Genomic DNA, 21,696 nt, shown 5'->3' on the forward strand with positions numbered 1-21,696 from the left:
TTGGCATCTCTTTATTAGGACCTATGTTTGTGTATTTTGCAAATACAAACAGGTACTTAGCAAATACATGGGTAGTTTTGAAACATTTTATGGGTCTGAATACTTCATTCTAAAATGTGGGGTGGTTCATTATTTGTCAGGGAGACAACTCCATCCTCAAGTGACCAAACAGAAAATAGAAGCTACCTGAAGGCCTGTTCTGCATGCTCCTCTCTAAGAACTGCAGGACAGCTGTTCAGGACTCATGCAGAATGACTATGATTGATCATAAACACACTCGGTCTCTGGGGCTCAGAAGAGAACAACACTCTCGTGTTCTACTGTCACTTCTCAGAGCTTAGAGGACATCACTCGGTGCTGTTGGGCCTCTTCTGTGGACATGGCAGCACAGACACACCACCATCTTCCTCAGGCTGCTACATGCCAGAGAGGATGAGACAAAAGTTTCTGTCTTGTGACAAAAAAACGTGTATCAAAAAAAACTTGGAAAAAAAAAAAAAAGAAAGATAAAACAGATGGAAAGCCCACAAGTTAGTTCTTGGCAGAAGCTGCAGGTTCTGGAGACTGAAGGAATTCATAAGGGTCATGGGTAACATCCGGCTGCTCCCCAACACTAAGGCGAGAAGGACTTCCTGTAGGTTTAAAAGAACACAGCATTTAAGAACACAAAACAGATCTGCAAAGCTTATGAGACCAACATCTGTGATTGATTGATAAATGAACCTCCTAAGGCTCTACTTTGCTTGATACCATGATCACAAGGTGATCAGAATAAAAACCAAACCTTAGTCTCTCTTCTGGTAGCTGCAGTTGGGCTTTCTTTGAAAAGATCAGGATTCATTCTGTACACAGAATACTTCAGGAAGCACGAGAGGTCAAAAGAGAACAGATGGCAGCGGAGGCCAGGGAAAGCAGCTCCTAAAGGCCTAGCTCATTGCTCTGTGTTAGCCAGACTTAGTTATCTTTAGCTGAGGTTCCTACAAATAAATACCAGGGACTAGAAGACCACAGAGAAAAGACATTACCAAAGAAACTGGCATGCAAGAGGCCGTGTTTGATGCCGTGTTCACCGGAAAGTTAAGAGGTTGACTGAGCAGAGATCTCAGGATTGATATGGAGCTATAATGGCTTTTCTGAGTCCTATGCTGGGATGGGACCGTTGTGGGAAGGACTTGTATCAGCACGTAAAATTTAAAGTGCAAAAGCAATCAAGAGGTGATGGGAAAAAAGAAAAGCAAACAAAGGAGTCTATCTATGTCACTCAAAGGCGAACAGGATAAGATTTGTGTCAAGTCAGAATTCACAAGGACAAACACCGACAGAAAGTCAGACGCTGTTGGTAAACTGCTGGAAGGCTTTAAAGCCTAAGCAACAGTTCATAAAAGACATAAGTGATAAAACTTCAAATGAAAAAAATTAAGCTGTCCTAGAGATGGGTAACTATCCTCCAAGAGTTTACTGTATGTATTTCTCTCCTGCAATGAAGTACACTTGGGATGGTTTTCTTGTTTGTTTTAAACCCAGCTCCGTTCCTTTCAACAGTGAAGTGTGGCCAACGGGAAGACAAGAGCTATGGTGCTATCTCAGAACCTGTCATAACTAGGTATCTAGTTCTAGGGGCAGGCATAGCAGGTCGAGTGCAGCCCTGATTTCCCTTGGTCTAATGCCAGATGCCAGAATGAGCAACACAAGCTGGCCCAATAAGGCTCCCTGGGGCAGTGACATGCAGTGGCCCTATGGTGGCAGCACTGCCCCAGGATAACAGGGCTAATGGCTCACGGAAACGAGGTCTCTCTAGAAGGGATGTCCTGGGGAAAAACAAATGATGAGGCTGTGTTGTGCTGTACTAGACCTTGAGGATGTTTCCTTTTTAGTTGCTTTTAGCTGTCCAATACCAACTGGGACTTGTTTGGAGTGGACTGTGGGACGCCTTCAGAGATCTTGCTCCCATTCTATAAAAAGGTTTTGTTATGCAATGGTTGGTGCCTTACAGACTTGGAAAAGCACCTGAAAAAGGTGAAGGCAGCAGTTCCAGAGTCTGAATGAGGCTCTGTGCTGGTGAGTTTCTGTCCCTTGGGAAGAAGGAACTTCGAATGGCTTGTGGGCGTGTCTGTGGGCATTTTCTTGATTGTTAACTGATGTAGGAAGGCAGAGCCTACCAGGTGCTGTCAACCCTGGGCAGGTGGGCCTGGCTGCATTAGGAAGGTGGCTGAGCAAGTCAGAAAAAGTCCTCCATGGTCTCTGCTTCAATTCCTGCCTCCAGATTCCTGCCTTGAGCTCCTGCCCTGGCTTCTCTTGATGTTGAGACATTTAAGATGATGTACGATCAACACCAAGTTGTGGTTAGTATTTTATCATAGCAATAGAAAAGCTAACTTGGACAAAAATTGTAAGGTTCTTACTTGAAAAACCCAGAGTGGGTTAACTTCCTGAGTTGTTGGAGAGGAGGCCCCTGAGGCTCCTCAAACCATAAAGGCTTTCGCCACTGTATTGTTGTTAGCTGCATGCCAGAATGAGACAGTAACTCTACTACTGATGACACACATACTATTGTTACAGGACATGGAAAAATCAGGCTGAGACTGAGCTACAAGCTCTCTTTCTGCCGATTGGTTTTCATACTGCTAGATGGTGTTAGGTGAGCTACTATTCAGGAGAGAACTGTCATCAGCAGTCTTGCTTGGGTATGGACTCTGCCGGCCACAGTACCAACATGCTGTGTGTGGTGGTTTGAATGAGAATGGTCTCCATAGGCTCATACGTCTGAACGTTTGGTCCTCAGTCAGTGGGACTGTTTGCAAAGGATTAGAGGTGTGGCCCTGTTGGAGGAGGTCTGTCACTCAGAGTTGAGGTTGGTGCCTGTGAATGAAGATGTAAGTTCTTAGCTGCTGATTGATCCAGTGCCAAGACTACCTGTCCACCAGCTCTACCACACTCCCTGTCATGATGATCACAGACTAATCCTCTGAAACTGTAGCCACCCCCCACTTTTGAGACAGGGTTTTCTATGTAGCTCTGATTATCCTGGAACTCACCACACAGACCATGTTGGCCTTGAATTCATGGAGATCCACTTGCCTCTGCCTCCTGAGTGCTGGGATTAAAGGTGTGTGCTACCATGCCTGGCACTTTCTGATTGAATTAATGCAGGAAGAGACTCACATATAGTTCTGTGATCCAGGGCAAAAGCCAGTGACTGGGGAGGTCACAGGGCTCAGCAGGGAAGCAACTACTATTGCTTTGTTAAATGGAGGGGATATGTCTGTCAATCTGCCTTCGAAACATTTGTGTTTATGCCATAGAGCACTGCTGTTGTCAGCCTCAGCTCTTAGGAATAAAAAAGACTGCTGATGTGGCACAGTGTCCAATGCTCAGAAACAGATGGAGGAAAATAATCATCTCACTCACTCCAAAGCTTAAGGAACATCATGGAAGGAGAGACAGGAGGAACGACTTACCTGTGCTCCTATAAACCCCATAAACTCACTGGTTCACTAAGCTACACTTCTTTGTCCTGTTGTCAGTGCCACATCTGGGAAACTCATACGACAGGCTCAGGAAACTACAGAGATCTCAGATCCTACATGGGGCTGGGATACTCAGAGTGCTAGTACAGAACCCCTCACCAGGGATGGTTACACACTCTCTCAACAGAAAATGAACACTCCATTGGTTGATACAGTCAAGGAAAAAATATGGAATGGAAGGACAGGTGGCAACAAATATATATTAAAATCAAATATCCTGCCCCCTCCCCAAGATGCACAAGGGTGTAGAGATCTCCCAGAACAACAACAAACAACCCTGGTGAAGGCCACCATCCTGGCCCTGTGGGCCCGATCCCTCACCTCAGTGCAGGCTCCCTCCACTAGCCTGTGTGAGACCCTTACCTGGAGGGTGCTGCTCCCTCTCAGAGGCAGTGGACAGAGAGCTGAGATTGGAGGATGGCCGGGAGCCTCCTCGCTCTGCTTGTGCTTCGTGCAAGTCCTGCAGGAGCCTGGTTGTCTCGTCCAAGTTCAAGTGGCTCTCATCGTGGTCCAGCTCCTTCTTCACTTTCCCTATGTGACAAATATGATGCAATGCTGGTAAGCTTCGTCAGCACACACAGACCAGACACAGAACAGCTGTTCTGTAAGATCACTGCTGGAGTAGCTCACAGCAGAGAACCCCATTTGAGACAGGCCAGGGCTGGTAGTAGGCAAGGGAGCACACCCAGTGTCTCTCACAAGCAGAATGCCACGCTGAATCTCAGCCATCCAATGCACCAAGACTATGGACAACTTTGTCAACAGGAAAGATGTGTCTGTCTGATGCTGGCCTCCGGCCATAAACAGAGAATGCAGACAGAGTACGCAAATAAGTACACTGAGCAGGGTCTCCACCCAGATCCCACGCCTAGGGCCCAGTGTTGACTTGTCTTAGCCAAAGAACTACCTTGAACCTGTGAAAGGACACAGTTTAGCCAGAAGGGCTAGGAGCCCACCTTTGCCCTGTATTAAGAGTGACCTTAGGAACACCATGAAAGAGGAGGAAGAAAGACTAAGAATGAGAGGATCAAGGAGTATGTGGGGAGATTGTGTCTCCTAATAATAATAGCAACTGTACCCACAGTCTCAACAACATGACTGCCCAAATGTGGGCTATACAATACAATGCCAACGGTCATGCCAAAGTAGACAGGGAAAAGCCCAGGAGGCCTCAACCCCAAGAACTACAGGCAACTAAGGAAAGCTGGGAATGTGGGGAGGTGGTCTTTCCCAGGGAAGAGAACATCAGCTGGTTGTCCACTGCTAAATGGTCAGCCCTGAAATTATATATACAGCTAACATTATATGAACTGAATAGGTCATGTTTAGGAATATATATGTATATACACATTCATTATACCCATGTAAGAACAGTTAGTGCAAGTCAGGCAATGGTGGCGCACGCCTTTAATTCCAGCACTCCAGAGGCAGAGGCAGACGGATCTCTGTAGTTTGAGGCCAGCCTGGTCTACAAGAGCTAGTTCCAGAACATCTAGGATTGTTACACAGAAAAGCCCTGTCTCAATGCCTCCTCAAAAAAAGCACAGTTAGTGAAAGAAAGAGGCCATGAATTTGAAAGAGAGTGGAGATGAATAAATGAGAGGGTCTAGAGAAAGGAAACGAGAGGGAGAAATTTTGTAATTATATTTCAAAAATAAAACATTAAAAGCAAATAAAACCCCCCAAACAAACAAACAAACACAAAAACCAAAAGGTGTCCCTGGAAATGGTCCCTGAGGTCCAGCACCCAGGATATAAACTCTGACACCATAAAAAAAACCTATAAAGCAGTACGAAAACATGTCCCAAACCATGGGGGTGGAAGGGTACAAACAGCTTAGATAAGTCAGCAGGCAGAGCGCTAATACACTAGAGTATTAGAAGGCAGAAGTGTAACTTCAGGAGGGACTTCCCAAGACAAGGGTAACATCATCTGTGCTGAGACACTACCAGAGCAAGAGGTAAAGCACAGGGTACACCGCCAGAGCTAATTGCAGCTTCTGTTCAGAGTGGCAAGCATCAAGCCTGCCCGGGGTCGGTGACAGATGTCATTTCTGTTCAGCCACGCATAGCAGTCTGACCAAGAGAATCCAAAGAAAACACACGTTTTATTTCCTAGTCTCTTAAAAAAAAAGTGTTTTTTGTTGGTGGCTTGTTTAGTTTGGAGTTTTGTTTGGTTTTGGTATTTCTGGTAAAGGGAATTGAACCCAGGGCATTGCTCATGCTAAGCAAGCATTCTACCACTGAGCCGCACAGTTCTTCTGACACTAGCTTCAGTTGGGCTTTTAACTCACAGGGAGCCAGCAGATATTACATGGGTGTCCTAATCTCTAGTTCTGACACTGTCCCCTGGAGACAGCATCTGATCCCATATGTTGAGGGTATAATTAGGCCCTAACCACAGTCCCAGGGTGTTTCCTGTTCTGACTAGTGGTAAGTTAACCCCACAGGTTCTCCTTGGCTGTGTTATTTTCCAGGGCAGTTTGTGAGCACAGAGAAACCAAACAAGGCTTTCTTACTACATCACACATCACAGGTGAGCACATAAAACAGTGCCCAGGATGCCTCACCCAGAGAGCTGAGCATGGACACATCCAGAGAGACATCAGGGTATGGTTTCATTGACATGAAATCCAGAACAGGGCCACTATCTCCTAGTGGGTCCCCAACCTGCAGAAGATGAGAAAAATATTGATTAAACAGACAGCACAATTGTCAGCTAATGCCATCTGTATAAATCAACAGCATATGCTAAATTTGAGCCACCTCACAGTAAGTAATATAAATGAGCACTATCCTAAAGGCTGCAGTTCAAGGAACATGGAATCCAAGATTATTAGTAGAAATGCCAATGTCCAGGGACCTAGTCAGATCAACACACTTCTGACAACTTTCCTCTCTACCAAGAGTAAACAACCCTTTGCTAACTTCTTAGGAAATTCGTTAACACATGGAACTCAAGGGATCACCACCACCTTTTTCAGGAGCAATGTGGCAGATTCCAAAACCAAAGGTTCCTCTTCTAGCAAGGGTAAGACTGCAGTTTCCCAGGACTCTGAGAGCTCCTGTTACCCAGCCTCTGCTCGTTTCTTCATACTAAGGTCTCACAGCATTCCCTGGGAACTTAATCTCCTCCGGTACACAGGTCTCTGCTGGCCAGTGAGTAAACTTTGCAGCACAAGCCCAAGTCACAAGGGGAAAGGGTCCCCACCCTCCCTGAGGACAGTGCCTAGCTGATGGCTTTGAACTTGTCTCTGAGCTTAGATTACAGCCCACTGTTCAGGTCACTAAGGTAAGCAGATGACTGCAAAGCAGAGCCACTGAAGCCCCTCTTCAACAACTAGCAGCCCCTGGACAGAAGGACAAGAGGCTGGCCATTCACTGCAATGACTAGTAACCACACAAACTCCGAAAGCTGAGCTTCTGTGCACATGCTGGGGAAACCCACCTTCACATCATCTGCAGGTCTCATGGGGATGCTCCTCCTCTGCCAAGTAACAAGACAGGACACAAGTTTGCCATCAGTTTTCCATTACAAGGTGATCACTTACATTGCACCAACAGTGGCTTGCTCGCTGCCTAGGGTTCTGCTCATTACACCCTCACTACATCTACACCTGAAGCAGGGGTTTTACAGGGCTCTTCACAGGTGGTAGTGAAGTTAGACCACAGCTGGTCAACTCATTCAATTTCAGCCAAGGGTTCAATACCATGCTGGGGCTGGGGTGAAGGGGAATATGGGTAAGAGGATTCCCAATTTTATATCAAAACCAATTATTAAAACAAACAAAAATGGGCAGCTTGAGAAAAACAGGCCTGGATGATTAGAACAAGACCAAGTGCCTGAGACTGGATGCGGACTGATGGAGGCAGCAGAGACATCAACTGCACTGCTGGAATGGGATGAGCTACATGTCCCGTGCTCTGGGGAGAGCATGCCTTCAAAAACACCCTATTTTTAGGCACATTCCTCAAAAAAGATCATTTGGTATGTACTTCCATAGATTTGGCCATGTAATATTTTCACTAACTTTTAATTAGAAATATGGCCTTTATTTTACCATCTGTTCCTTGCAGAAGATTCCTCTAGCATTACACCTTGAGTACTGAGCACCACTTTTACTGTGGCCATATATGTGAAATCATCTAACTCTTAGACAATGAATCCAGAGTTCCCCAGCAGCACAGCCTCACTTCAGGGACACATGGAGCAGTTTCCTGCCATACCAGACAATCCGTAGCTAGAAATGGCCTGTGCTGGATCAGCAAAACGCATCATCAGGTAAAAGCACTTGCTGCTCAAGCTGAGAACCTGAGTTTGGACCCTAGACTCCACAGTGGAAGAAGGTAACTGACTCTCAAAATCTGTCCTCTTTTCTTCATATGTGCATCAGACACAAAGTAATAAGAAAAAGGTTTTAAATGAATGGCCTGTGCTAACGTCTTGCCTGGAAAGAAAGACACGTGAAGAATGGCAACCAGAACAGGAGCCAAGTACACGTGGGTAGGGCTGAAGCCTGGGCTGGACAGCTCTCTGCACCAGAGTAGCACCAAGAGTGGGACCAAGAGTCTGAGCCCACAAAAGTACGTCAACTTCAAATCCTACCTGCTTCAGCTGGAAGATCATCCTTGAGTGATCTCCACCTGTGATTTGGTCCAGGAGGTCGTCTACCATTTTCTTGCTGTAGCTCCCAGCATCCTTCACGAACTCCTGCAGGCTAGAAGAGAACCCTTAGAGGGAATGTGCTGAAAAAGCATCACGTTCCAATTTCAAGATCCACCCCCAACAGTGACAATGATTTTGATTCCAGATGTCCACTGCCAACATTCCTCAGTCCTCTGGGAGCTTCCCAGGTACATATGTTTGGGGGGGGGGGGAACGACTGGACTGACCGTTTTCAAACAATTTTCAAAGTGGCTCATGGCAAAAAAAAAAAAAAAAAAGGCAGTAACACATGCAGGTACACAATCCATAAAAAATCCTAAGACGTACTAGTTATCTAAAGAAGGCTGTCTATATCCACCAGTCTTGACATTTGAAAAGTACAGGCAGCATGGAATGTAAAAGTGGTAGTGGGCAGATATGGAGGGGTGGGGTAAGACTCAGGGCACACCTTCTGGTACACTTTGATTTCTGGATCATATGACTATATTGGCTTAAAAATAAAATTTTCTTTTCTTTTTTTTTTTTTGGGGTTTTTTTTTTTTTTTTCTTTTTTCGAGACAGGGTTTCTCTGTGGTTTTGGAGCCTGTCCTGGAACTAGCTCTTGTAGACCAGGCTGGTCTCGAACTCACAGAGATCCGCCTGCCTCTGCCTCCCAAGTGCTGGGATTAAAGGCGTGCGCCACCACCGCCCGGCAAAAAAAAAAATTTAAAATGCTCATCAGGGAACAGTTCTCACGTATCCGTGTGACCTGGCTTACCTCAGTGCACACTGCACACCAGTCTCGTCTCCATATGCCGAGTACAGAAGTTCCATCTCATCTGATTTCAGGTCCCCAAACACAGAGTTGTTCTGCATTGAAAGCGCAGTACTTGCACTAGAGAGGAATGTAACTAAAGAGAAGGGAGCAGAGGGAAAGTCGAAATCATGCTCAATGTACTGCCAGCATGGCTACAGCCATTTTTCCTTCCAGGTGATCTCAACCTGAGCCCATGCCTGGTTTCTTCCTTTTTCTTCCTGCTTGAGCACAAATGCGGTAGCAGGAACTGCCCATGGATAACTGCAGAGTCTACTTAGCACGCCATTTCACATCTTGGACCAAGGGCCACAAAGCAAAGACCGACCCTTAGGTAGAGATGAGCATGGACAAGCAGAAGTGGTTCTTGGAACCAGTCAGTTCATGAACCCCTCTGACAGAAGCAGGAGCTGAACCACACAGGATACACTCTTTCCCAGGGTTATAACGTCTACGTGGCTGTGCTTTTCAATCTGGTAGAAGTCATGCCGTGTCCTGCACTCTGCTACAGCGTTTCCTTCTCTCTCCTGTTGGACAATAGCTGCACACTCTCTTCCCTGCAACACAAATGCCTCCTGGGGACAAAACTGCTGAGCTAAGAACCAAAGACAAGCAATATCTCAAAAGCAAAGTGTGAGCGATGACAAGTGATGGGTTGAAATGGAAGCACACATCACAGAGGGTCCAAATGCAGGCTGGTCTCTAATATCTGGAGATGTAGAAAATGTCATTGCAGAAAAAGTCCTCTACTGAGGCTGTACCAAGCTTCCCTGTGCCAAGAGTGAACACCAAGAAAAGCAGATGGTGTGCAGGACTGAGGTGATAGGATAAGGAAGTATGGTAAAAGCTTATGGTGCAGAGGTGACCTTGAGCCACAGTAAAGGTGAGGGCTGCAGGAAGCAACAAGGAGAACAAGAGCAATGACACAGAGAAGGGCAATAAATGATGTGTCTGGAATATAGAGACAGGAAATACAATGAAATGCCAAGTCTAAGGGGAACATGCTGAAGTGCGTGTTTTTAAACACCTCTATACTTGAGTAAAGGCAGAAGAGATGTCATCAAAGCACATCTAGGCTCAGACCAGGAATGGCTCCTGTGCCTTCAAGAGAAAGGAAGTGATCCCACAGAGAACCATCAGCCTGAATGCTCTCCAGTCTTACAGCACATACTTGTGCGCATACAGATACCCACACACCAAAGCAAGTCTGGCACACATACCACCACATATATACAACCACAAACATTCCCAAACACATTAGTAGATTTATTATAAATACAGAACCCACAAACACAAATATACTGGCCCCTCCCTCATCCATGTTGCCACCCACAACCACCTTGTCCATCTAGGTCTCTTGGCTGCCAGGCAGCTCCATCATCCTCCAAATGTAAGCCTGACGGAAGAAACGAGTCCCTCCGTAAGGACAAACAGGAGCCTGAGTCAAGGCTCCTGTGGAGGGAGAGAATGGATGGCAGCCTGTGTGAGGAAGCTTAGGAGCTCAGTCTGAACTCACCCCTACCAGTTGAGAGCAGAATGCAAAGCAGGAATTCTCCACCAACTTCGACTTTAGTCATCTACTCTAATGGGTCTAAACTTCATTTGTCTTAAAAATCTAAACCCAGTCACATGAAGAAAATCATGGAAGAGGAACTGGCAACTTCAGCATCCTACTGACAGCCAAGCCGGCCTTCAGTCCTGAGAGCTCTCACCCGCCAGCCACTGTACTTACCTTTACTTCTTCTTTCATCTTTAAAACCCAGTGTCGTAAAACCTGGGAGCAACTTGCTAGACAGTGAACTCAGGTCCACAGGGTGTGTCTCCTCCTCTGCAGAAGACACAGGAGAGGAGGAATAATCAAGTCAGCTTGCCTCAGCAGCGATGAGCATGTTCTCTATTGCACCTTGGACAGGGAGAGGTAGGGACATGAAGACTTTACAATGCCCATTTAAAAATGATTTTTTAAGTCAGGCGGTGGTGGCGCACGCCTTTAATCCCAGCACTCGGGAGGCAGAGGCAGGCGGATCTCTGTGAGTTTGAGGCCAGCCTGGTCTACAAGAGCTAGCTCCAGGATAGGAACCAAAAGCTACGGAGAAACCCTGTCTCGAAAAATAAAAAAAAAAAAAAAAATTAAAAAAAAAAGATTTTTTTAATATAATTTTTCAATATAATTTTAAAAACTAACACCATTTCAATTTGATTTTATAATTGCCCTAAAGTCAACACCATGAAAAAAATATTATGTCTGGAGCTAAACAGATGGTTCCATTGGCAAAGTGTCTGCCCTGTAAGCACGAAGTTCTGAGTTCAATTCCCCATCTGTACTTTAAAAAAGTATACAATGGTGCACGCTTATAACCCCAGTACTGGGGAAGGAGGAATGGGTGCATGCTTGTCCTTGTCATGTCTGTAGACTATCCTGACAGCCACGCTTCCATCCACTCCTACATGTTATCCAGCACTTACTGGCCATCCTCTACATGCTCTTCTGGTTACACATCTGCTCACTGGTTTTCACATGCAAATCAACTCTCCATTCCTGACAGGAACCTCAGTTTCCACACTGACTTTCTAGCCTAAGTATGGGCTACCTTATCTACTTTCTCCTGAAGACCACAGAAATTTGTTTCCACTCACAGTTAAAATCAGAGTGCCTATCCTGTACACTAGAGAAAATGAAACAACCTGTTGATTGTGGGCTGGGAGGAAGGCTGTCAAGAGGCCAAAGAGCTGAGGGAAATGTCCACCTGTGCAACAGAGACTCAGGCAAAGCAGTAAGTATGAGCCAACAACCACTGTATCTCACCCTTTCCAAGAGTGTCTGTGGGCATCCTGCAACCCCAGAGACTCAGTCAGAGGCACAGCTACTACCTTCTCAAGATATTCCAATGAGTGAAATACCCCTCCAGGCTGCTGTGCCCGGTGGCATTCATGTTTCCACTAAGACCTACCCTGACCCAATCATCCAGCCTTCCTTCCAAAATACTTTTGAGCTTCAAGTGCATAGGTCTGCACTTGGCTCACGAGGAAGCAGTTCTGATAGAACTCAAGAAACCTTCCTACATCATCAATGAAATTCAGTCCTTAAGAATCTATCACCACCCTGAGTAACCCAATGGAGGTCCAATGACATACTGGCCCCTTTCATGACACACATAGGCTCCACTGTGCACACACATGCTACCAAGGATATGTACAAGAGGGAAGGCAGACAACTCTCCTGCAATCTCATAAACAGTCGTGGTGACATATGAATGTGTTATACATGCGCTGCATCTCAGAGCATGTACAGAGTTTAGAGGACAAAGCACCCACCATCAGCATCAGGCTCAGTTGCATTCACCACGCTGTAGAGTAGACTTCCATCTCCAAGCTTCTTCAGGTACCCCATCTGCAAGGAAGCAGCACCCAAGTGTCATCCCCCAGGGAAAACCTTGTGCTATCTACTAGAGACATATGACGTGCTAGTCACTTCTCTACTAGTTTCTCCAAGAGAAAGAACCAGAGACTCCCTCTCACACGTCCAGGGATTGAAGACTGGCGTGCTTATGATTGATGTTATCTGCTCATGATTAAATAAACCTGATTATGACCGAGGACACCTATATATGGTCAAAGCACTGCTTAGACACATGACCCATCCCAAAGAGTTTCTGAAATAAAAGTCTTGTCCCAGAAGCAAAATTAAAAACCATCCAATAAGCCTGAACAAAATAAGAGAAAGAATGCCAGCTAAGTAAAAAGCATCATGCCATAAGGTCCATGGTCCACACCTCTATCTCTAAGGTAGACAGAGAACATTATTCCATTAAAAATCTTCCACAAAAGGCCTTGACTATGTCCTATCGTCACCCGCAGTCTCATACAGGGACAGGATGTAAGGGTGTGGAAGGTATACATGTGCAGATGAAATGTGCAGGGGACTGGCCAGATGCACAAAGAGTAAGTTCTTTTTTTTTTTTTTAAATATTTATTTATTATGTATACAATATTCTGTCTGTGTGTACGCCTGCAGGCCAGAAGAGGGCACACCAGACCCCATTACAGATGGTTGTGAGCCACCATGTGGTTGCTGGGAATTGAACTCAGGACCTTTGGAAGAGCAGTCAGTGCTCTTAACCTCTGAGCCATCTCTCCAGCCCCCAAGAGTAAGTTCTTGTGATTGTAAATATCCCCGGGAGAATGTCAGAGAGCAACATAAGTAGGGCAGAAGCAGGAGAGGAGGCAGATACTGGATAGGGGACACCAACAATATACCAGGGTATTAGGGCCAGGCTTCTCAGTGCAGTACTACAAACTAAAAAGGAAGAGTGGCCATGGTATTGAAGGGAACAGGACGTTTCACCAGGCAGCAAAGATTTCAGTACATGCAAACAGTTACCAACATAGTTACTCTTAGCTGCATATACACATGATCTGTATCCACACAGGTACATTTCCTGGCTCTACCTGACAGTGTTTTACCTACAACATGGATATCTGTCTTGGTTAGTTTTATGTCAACTTGACACAAGCTAGAGTTATCTGAAAGGAGGAAACCTCAATTAAGAAAATACCTCCATAAGATCCAGCTGTAAGCAGGAAGTAGTGGCACACACTTTTAATCCCAGTACTCAGGAGGCAGAGATAGGCAGATCTCTGTGAGTTTGAGGTTAGCCCGGTCTACAGAGCTAGTTCCATGACAGTTAAGGCTACACAAAGAAACCCAGTCTTCAACACCCCACTCTCCCAGACCTCCCTTCCAAAAGATACAGCTATAAGGGATTTTCTTAATTAGTAATCAATGTGGGAAGGCCCAGCCCATTGTGGGTGGTACCATCCCTGGGCTGGAAGTTCTGGGTTCTATAAGAAAAAAGGCTTTTGACTTCCTTCAATAATGAACAGTAATATGGAAGTATAAGCCAAATAAGCCCTTTCTTCCCCAACTTGCTTTATGTCGTGGTGTTTCAATGCAGCAACAGAAACTCTAAGACAATACCCATTTCTAAATAAGATTTCCCACTGGAGGAACCATGGCTCCCCAGAGAAATGACGAATTCCAGGGGTGAAACACCACAGCAGGAGTATAGGGCAATGCTACCCACAGAACACAGCAGGAGTATAGGGTGATGCTACCCACAGAACCTCTTGCAAGCCACACAGCAAATGTTGAGTCTTTAACAGGCATATTTACAAGAGCAAACAAACAGGCAAAACTAGCTTTAAGGTGTTTATAGGGTTTTGTTTCATTTTTCCTTTTTGTAACGCTAGGGAAGGAACATAAAGCCTTATGTGGGGTAGGCAAGAGTTCTACCACTAAGCCATACCACTAACTAGCTTAAAGTATTTCCTATAATTGGAGGGTCCAAAATTCAACATTCAGTATTTAAAATGTAATACACTTGATATGAAGAAACTTGATATGAGCCGGGCTGTGGAGGCACTCGCCTTTAATCCCAGCACTTGGGAGGCTGAGGCAGGCGGATCTCTGTGAGTTCGAGGCCAGCCTGGTCTACAAGAGCTAGTTACAGGACAGGCTCCAAAGCCACAGAGAAACCCTGTTATGAAAAAGATGTACCCGTTCTGACTTCTGATTACTGTTAATACAGACCTTACATTGAGATAGTAAGATTCAGATTATGTCAGGTCTGGTGAAACAAAACAGGCTCATCTTACCATGTGCCCTTCTCTTGTTTCAGGGCTGTGTTACCGTCTACAGGTGCTCTGCACCAGAGCATCTTGTATTAGGAAGGAAGAGTGGTAGCACCTTGCTCTACAGAGAGGCAGGTAACAGTTGGATGGATCCCTCTGCCACAGCTAGGACTGCAGATAGCTGCATTAAGACATGGCAGCAATAATCTACGAATGGCCCACAAAAAGAACCACAAATGGCACCACACCTACAAATACTTACTATGAAGGGGGCTTTACCTGTACGGAAGCTTGGCCAACAAGGCCTCCCCTAAGCAATAGGGTCAGTCACAGTGGCCCCAACCCAACTTGGATGTAGTGGGAAATATCATATTCCATGTTCAGGGTAGACCTGCCAGCATAGTGATCTTAGACCCCTCTGAGGACATAACACAAAGACAATCAAAGAGCTGATCTGGCTCTGGCCTGAACCCCTGGCGTCCAGGAGGTACTCTGGCCGGATCCTAGTACTCCCAGTTTTGATGATGATACCTGGTTGCAAAGACTTGAGTGTTTGAGGCCAAGTGGCATGGCCCTCAGGGGAGGGCCAGAGATACTACCTTGCCACCTGGGAGAAACCGGTTAATTCTGTCCCGAGCCTCGTCAGCTGCGTGCTCTACAAGGGCTAGCACGTGCTCCTCTGCAGTGCTGTCTGTCAGGCTGCAGGCATTCCCTTCAGGCTCAAACATGCAGCTGTAAGGCATGAAAACCAAATGTCATCATAGGCACTGCCCGTTTCTTCCCAGCAGCAGCTTCTGTGAACGATTCCCTTGCAGAAGTACTGGGCCGAGTTTAATCCCTCCACTTCTCATAGCATTTCCTATGGGTTCTAATCATGTTCTTATACCCGAAATAAAAAAAAAAATGCAGACCAAATAGAATCCCTTAGGCTTCCCACGTCTCAGAGACACTTGTCTTCTTACAAACAGAAAAAAAAAGTGACAGGAATTACATAGGTATTAAAGGAAATGTGACAACGTCCCCACTGTGTGGAGTGTCACAAGAAGCCCTGGGCTCCCCAAGAAGGAACAGTTGTGGAGCTAGTCTGTCCCCTGAAGACAACAGAAACAGGCAGACAGGCTCCTCTCTGCCCTGGCACAAATGGCTAAGGAGATGTTGCAAAAAGAGGATGCCCCCATAACCGACACAGCTGCTCTCTGGAAATTCAGCCCAGGGGTAATGGTGCCCCTTATCAGAGTCCCATAGCACTGGCATTGACAGTCAAGCATGATCTGGAGCCTTTGGTGGACTTCGGTATAGAAACTCAGACTCTGAAATCTAATAATTCAGAGAAAAACTCCACAAGTATTCATTATATCTAAAAGTCATAGAACCCACAGATGACGGTAGAATCTTAGAGGTAAGATCATCTACACCACGGCCACTAACTAGAAACTCTGCAAATCTGAGGCAACCCGAGAGGCCAGGAACACATGAGGACAGCAGGTGTCCCTAGAGAGGACAAAGGGCAGTGCACCAGAAGGAGCTGTCTGCTGAGAGGGAACCTCTCTCAAGATCCCTTAGTTAGCCCTGGCCTGATGGACAGGAGAAAAGCTTCAGGAAGCTCTGTCTACTTCTGAAGTACCCTGACCTTCCTGATGCTCATCACCAAGCTGGCCATCTCCCTATAGCGTCACAGAAGTCAGCTTACAGACTTGTTTCATGGAGAGTGCTGGTGGCCAGACCGCATCTGTGCTCTGCACAGGTAAGAACATAGGTCATTAGCGATGCTATGTATGAAGGGCATACACTAAAAGGATGAATATTAGCAAACAGAATGCATATCATATAGTAATGACAAACTGGAAAAATGTACTGTAGGGACAGCTACATGGGCTGTGGATCCCAGTGCGTGTGGCTAACACACAGGAGGGTGGTCTCAGCCCCCTTGCATCTCACATTCATCAGTAGCTGTGACAGTGGCATGAGAGTGCCCTTCAAAGTCCAGAGTCTGCAAACACAGGGGATAGGCTAGTATCAGCTATGAGACAGAATCACCTCATTTGGGGGCAGGTAGAACAGGGTGGCCATTTCCCTCGAGTTCCAGAGCCAGGAAGGCATCCAGTTTAAGGCCTCTGGGCTGCACCAGGGGGTGCCTTGTAGAACCCAAGAATCCTTAGAGACCATGTTCCTCCATCCAGGATGAGATGCTCCTCAGGTCCCCATCGCCCTTGTTGGGCAAAGCACTGCTGTCCTGCTTGTAGGCAGCAGTCCCACAAGCCTTACCTGATAACTTCTCTACTCGGCTTTTTGGATTTCTTGGTGGTTTCTACTTGCACTGGGACAACCTCAGGAACAGGTTCCTCAACTGCTGGGTCTTCACTGCCCAAGAGAGCTGCCTGCTGAGAGAAATCCATGTCCTGCATAAACGACATGCTGCGCTTCAAAGCTAACAGCCGCTCCTAGAATCAGAAAGGACAGAGCAGCAGGACTTTACCTCTCCCTTAGCCACGGAGCCGTGACGATGGGATGGCATGGGATGGCCACGGCCTCACCTGGCCTAATCGCCACCTTCCCAGACGCTGCAGCGGGAATGGTTGCGAGGGCTCAGCGTTCAAGGTATGGCCCAGAGATGGTGGTGAGAGAATGGTGGAGCCCAGCAAGTGCCGCCTGCCTATGTGAGGCTTGTACAGCCTGGCTTACACTTGGAATGACCGTCGAGGGTCAGTGAGGCTGGGCCACAAAGTAAAACCAAAGGCTGGCTGTGGTCCAGCAAGACTGACCTAGATCCAGAACTTTTCATCAGCCCCATATACTGGCACCTCTAAGCTGTGTGAAGGTGCACAAGGGGTCAGCACCTGGGTGTGGCGGATGGATGAAGCGTGTCATTCATTGTGAGCCTGTTAGGCACAGAAAGTTAGGAGACTTCGGCTCACTGCCATTGCTCTACTGGGTTTCTTACTTTGCTCATCATCTTAAAGCCCGCATGCAGGATCTTCTTGGCTAACTTGTAGTACACGGTGTCTGGTCTATTGTAGGTCATCGCATTATCACACATTAATTTGAAATCTGCCTAAGAAGAAAAAGACAAGGAATTTGCCATATAAGTAACAGCAAAGTTCTCCATTCTTGTCAAATGATGCCAAGTGGAAAGGAATGGAAGTCAACAAAAGACAAGCTTGGGAAGACAGATTTTTAATAACTCAAGAGAGATTTTCATAATGATCCATGAGTTTTTATTTGCATGAGGAATTTCCCAGTGAAAATTTGGTCAAAGTTTCCAATATTCTTTTGTATATTAATATGTAAATTTTATGAGAAGATTGTACAAATATTCTAAGCCCTTCTTTCCTCCAGGCCTTCTTCCTATATAGTAGAAACACTACACAAATAGGAATAAAAAGCAACATGTCTTGTTCTTTAAGCAGAAGTGAGAAATAGAGTGAGGGGTTCTGCATCACAACTACGTGTAACTATAGTTCCAGGAGACTACACGCCCTCTTCTGACCACCAAAGGCTCCAGGCATACATTTGGTGCACAGACACACTCATAAACATAAAATAAAACATCTGGAACAAGTTATAAATAAATGACTTGAGGTACATATACAGTGTTCATTGTGTGAGTGGACATGAACACACACACATGAAAGAACACACATGTGTGCAAACTTATTTCAGAAAGCAAAACTTATTTACCTTAAATTCTGTGACTGATTTATATTCGTTGGCTACGATCTTGTCTTTCATTGTGCCAAAGTCCATGGGATGTTTTATTATCATTGAATAACCAGGAGCAATTGCATCCGTGACAGGAAAAGCAAAAAATCCATGAGGATCTTTTCTGAAAGCAAAGATATCTTCGAAATGAAAAAAACTCTAAAGTCTAAATTTCTAAGTGATATAAAATTTTTACAATCCAAAAATTTATATAGCTGACTAAATTTCAAATTTGCTTCCTAAAAGATCAGTGGGAAAGCACAGACACCTTTTAGGGTTCCAACATGTGTTCTACACACAACAGACACTGTCCCAGTTATATCCCTGACAGGCACCAACTTCAGACGGGACAGGCTGGATTGCAGCACATAAGCTCCTGGCTCTGAAGGTGCGGCCTGCACCCAGTGTGCCCACAGCCTGCTAGACTGGGAGTGCCTGGAGAAGGTCAAGTCACACATCTTGTGGTGGTAGTGGGTGGGGTTCAGGGTTCAAAGTGTTTTAAGATGGGGAGAAAGTGGGGGAAGTATCCTATAGAGGTAGGAGGTGAGAGGTGGGATTTGGAGCGTCTAGAGAAGGAGAGTGTCTGTCTCGTGAGTAACAGATGACAGGTGGACATGGGGTTACCTCTGCAGCTGACGGAGGAAGTGCTCCAGAAGCCTCTGGATGGGTGTGCTCTCATTCTCAGCTGAGTTTATAAAGAGAAAGCAAGGAAATAAAATCAAACAGCAAGACCTCATTCCCTTCACTAGAAATCTCCATATCATCTGCCTGTGGCCTTTGCAGCATCTGAAGCCCAAGCAAGAACTGAGAACTTGGGCACAGCTCCCTCAACACAGGCAGGTTGGCAAAGGGATACACAGCACATCTCAAGACCCACACGGCTATTTTCAGTTCCCATCACAATCCAAGCTGGTCTTCTAGACGAGATATAAAAGAGGCAAGTATGTGGGAAGAGCTCATTCTGGACTCCCTGGTCAGTACTGCACTTGAGACTTCTCGTCATTTCTCTGTACCTAGTTCTCACCGCACAGCAGGGGGACATAAAATATACAGACCTCATGAGGGCTGTGGGTATCAGCTAAGTCTCTGAACTCACAGTCAATCTGACAGCAATGTTCCTCACTGTCCAGGGTATGTCCAAAGCAGCAGTGACTGCACTGTGCCACTTTGAAGACAGGCCCTGATTGTTGTTTCCTGGAAATTTACTAGGAGTGAACTGCTCTGCTCAGGGATGGGAGTTACTAGCAAATAGCACTCTTTCCCACAAGGACCATAATAGATATCTCAAGGGGCCCCGATAAATCAGGGGTCGTCAAGTCCGTAGTCAAAGGACGAAATTCTGAAGAGAAAAATCACCACACAGACTGTAGCCATCAGACTTTTGTAGCCATCACAATCTGATTTAATATTAGCTTTCCTGATAACCCATGCTCTGACACCCAATCTCCTCAGTTTCTCTCCATGTAGGAAGAGACATTTTTACTTGAAAAGAGAGTTCCTGGAGTCCTATACAGGAAGTCTGGGAAATCCAAAACCTAAGACTGAGATGCCATAGAATGTCATCCCTGGCACAGGATGCCCGGGTCAGAAGTTTCCCAAAGACCTGCTGGCTTCCTACATGTCATCTTGAGGTCACTGTAAGTGACTCCAGACCTACCATGAGAGCCTGTGTTGGGAAAACCTCATGTTTCTACATGTGTTTCTTATGTGACTCATGAAGGGCCACTAAACTGATGGTGCTGTTTGGAACAGTAAAGCAAATAAAGCCAAACTACTAAACTAAAAATTGGTGAACTTTAACCAGATAAAAAATATTGTAAGCTGGGTAATGGTGGCACACGCCTTTAATCCCAGCACTCAGGAGGCAGAGGCAGGCAGATCTCTGAGTTTGAGGCCAGCCTGGTCTACAAAGCAAGTTTCAGGACAGTCAGGGCTACATAAAGAAATTCTGTCTCAAAAAGACAAAAACAATACTGTAGGTTTTGTGGGACACATCCAGTTGGTCTCTATGACATCTGTGCTTCTGTTATTAAACACCCCCAACAAGTGGATAGTCATACTACGGACAGGACATAAAACATGTCCAGGGGCAGGGTCTTGCCTGGCTGTGTTCGGCAGGCTCTCACTGGTCGATCTGGGGGTGGCTCCACCTCCACCTTCTTCCCAGGGTCGAAGGCATCAGCCTCCCCCTCTGAGTCGCAGTGCTCCTTCTCCCGCTTCCGCTTTTTCTCTTCCTGTGAGTAGCAAAGAACAGAGGCCAGAGGACAGCACGAGCTCTTTTAGACTGGTACTCTAGGCCCTGCACACCTCTGCCTTTTGCGGACTGGGGAGAAGACCCATTTCTACAGAGAATACACTCGGACTGCAGCACTGGCCTAGGCATCACTAGCATCCCCATCACAGGCCATTGCACCTTTACCTTCCGCTTCCTTCTCTCCTCCTCATCGAGGTGCTTTTCCTTCTCTGACTTCTTCTTCTTTTTCTTCTTCTTTTCTTTGTGTCTCTCCCGCTCATGGTCTGACCTATCATCATAGTAGCTGGAGTCGTGGCCAGATCCTGAAAGTTCCGTCACTTCGCTTCCTCCCACCTTGAGCACTAGCTTCAGAGGCTTCTCCAGTGGTGTGTCCGTGTAATCTGCACACAGATCGTGAGTCAAACTTGCAAAATTCTAGGTGGGACTACCGCGCCCCTGTGGGTGTCACAAGGGTAGGTGTCTGGTCTTGATAAATCTAAGCAGCAGGGGGTTGTCAAAACCATGGGAAAAGATGGACTCTCAAACTGAAAGGGCTGTGTTCGGTCCTTTCAAACCACATAATCACTACTGAAAGTACTCAGAGCATCGATCCTACCAGGAGAAAGTGCATCACCACGACTTAGGACCCAAGACCCCAGTTCCTTTGTGGAAGCCCCTCTTTTTGCTGTGGGTCTTCCTGGTACCAGAGAGGAGATCCAGAGAGGCCACAGGACCCGAGAAGCCGATGGCCTCACCCTGTGACCTAGGAAACGCAGCTGGTGCCCTCCACCAGGGCAACCCCTGCACCCTCCCACGAATGTCTGCGACCCGACTTTAAGCCCATCCCGCTCACAGGACCCCGCCCGCCTCAGGCCCCTCCTCTACAGCCCCGCCCAGCGCAGACCACGCCCTTCCCTTGGAACCCCGTCCCCGCCGGTCCCCGCAGCCCTGACCCCGCCCGCGGGCTCCAGACCTTCGTACGACGAGCGCCACTCCGCCTTGTGCTTCTTGTGCTTCTTGCCCATGGCTGCGGTCGCAGAGGATCCGAGGAGAAGCGGCTGCCCGTAGCCCGACCTGCGCCAGTCGGAAGTGGCCCCTTCGCCCCCGCGGAACACTTCCGGGTCACAGGGCGGTGCTCAGCGCGCGG

At 46.6% G+C, this 21,696-nt stretch overlaps 1 protein-coding gene across 3 annotated transcripts; it reads right to left on the bottom strand.

Annotated features, from left to right (window-relative positions):
- Brd9 (bromodomain containing 9) lies at positions 1-21,649 on the bottom strand. 3 transcript variants are annotated; one of them, XM_057789706.1, is made up of 16 exons: positions 21,523-21,649; positions 20,736-20,950; positions 20,418-20,550; positions 18,941-19,001; positions 18,296-18,440; positions 17,559-17,669; positions 16,883-16,995; positions 15,217-15,349; positions 12,302-12,377; positions 10,719-10,814; positions 8,951-9,083; positions 8,134-8,245; positions 6,976-7,014; positions 6,098-6,197; positions 3,891-4,058; positions 1-632 (listed from the first exon to the last, which is right to left on the bottom strand). In XM_057789706.1, exons 1-16 carry the CDS (start codon positions 21,572-21,574, stop codon positions 532-534), a joined length of 1,788 nt encoding a protein of 595 aa, XP_057645689.1. In that variant the 5' UTR covers positions 21,575-21,649; the 3' UTR covers positions 1-531. The 3 variants fall into 3 exon arrangements, with proteins under 3 accessions (XP_057645689.1, XP_057645687.1, XP_057645686.1); XM_057789704.1 differs by having other exon boundaries at positions 16,883-16,998; XM_057789703.1 differs by having other exon boundaries at positions 16,883-17,058.
- Positions 21,650-21,696: the final 47 nt, after the last annotated feature.

Source organism: Chionomys nivalis, chromosome 15 (genome assembly GCF_950005125.1).
Source record: "Chionomys nivalis chromosome 15, mChiNiv1.1, whole genome shotgun sequence".
In the NCBI taxonomy this organism is placed as follows: Eukaryota; Metazoa; Chordata; class Mammalia; order Rodentia; family Cricetidae; genus Chionomys; species Chionomys nivalis.

Coding starts and splice junctions, on each gene's coding strand:
- Brd9 (XM_057789703.1), bottom strand. CDS start 21,574: ATGGGCAAGAAGCACAAGAAGCACAAGGCGGAGTGGCGCTCGTCGTAC. Junction 20,951..21,522: donor GTGGCGCTCGTCGTACGAAG/GTCTGGAGCCCG, acceptor ATCTGTGTGCAG/ATTACACGGACACACCACTG. Junction 17,670..18,295: donor AATCAGTCACAGAATTTAAG/GTAAATAAGTTT, acceptor TTTTCTTCTTAG/GCAGATTTCAAATTAATGTG.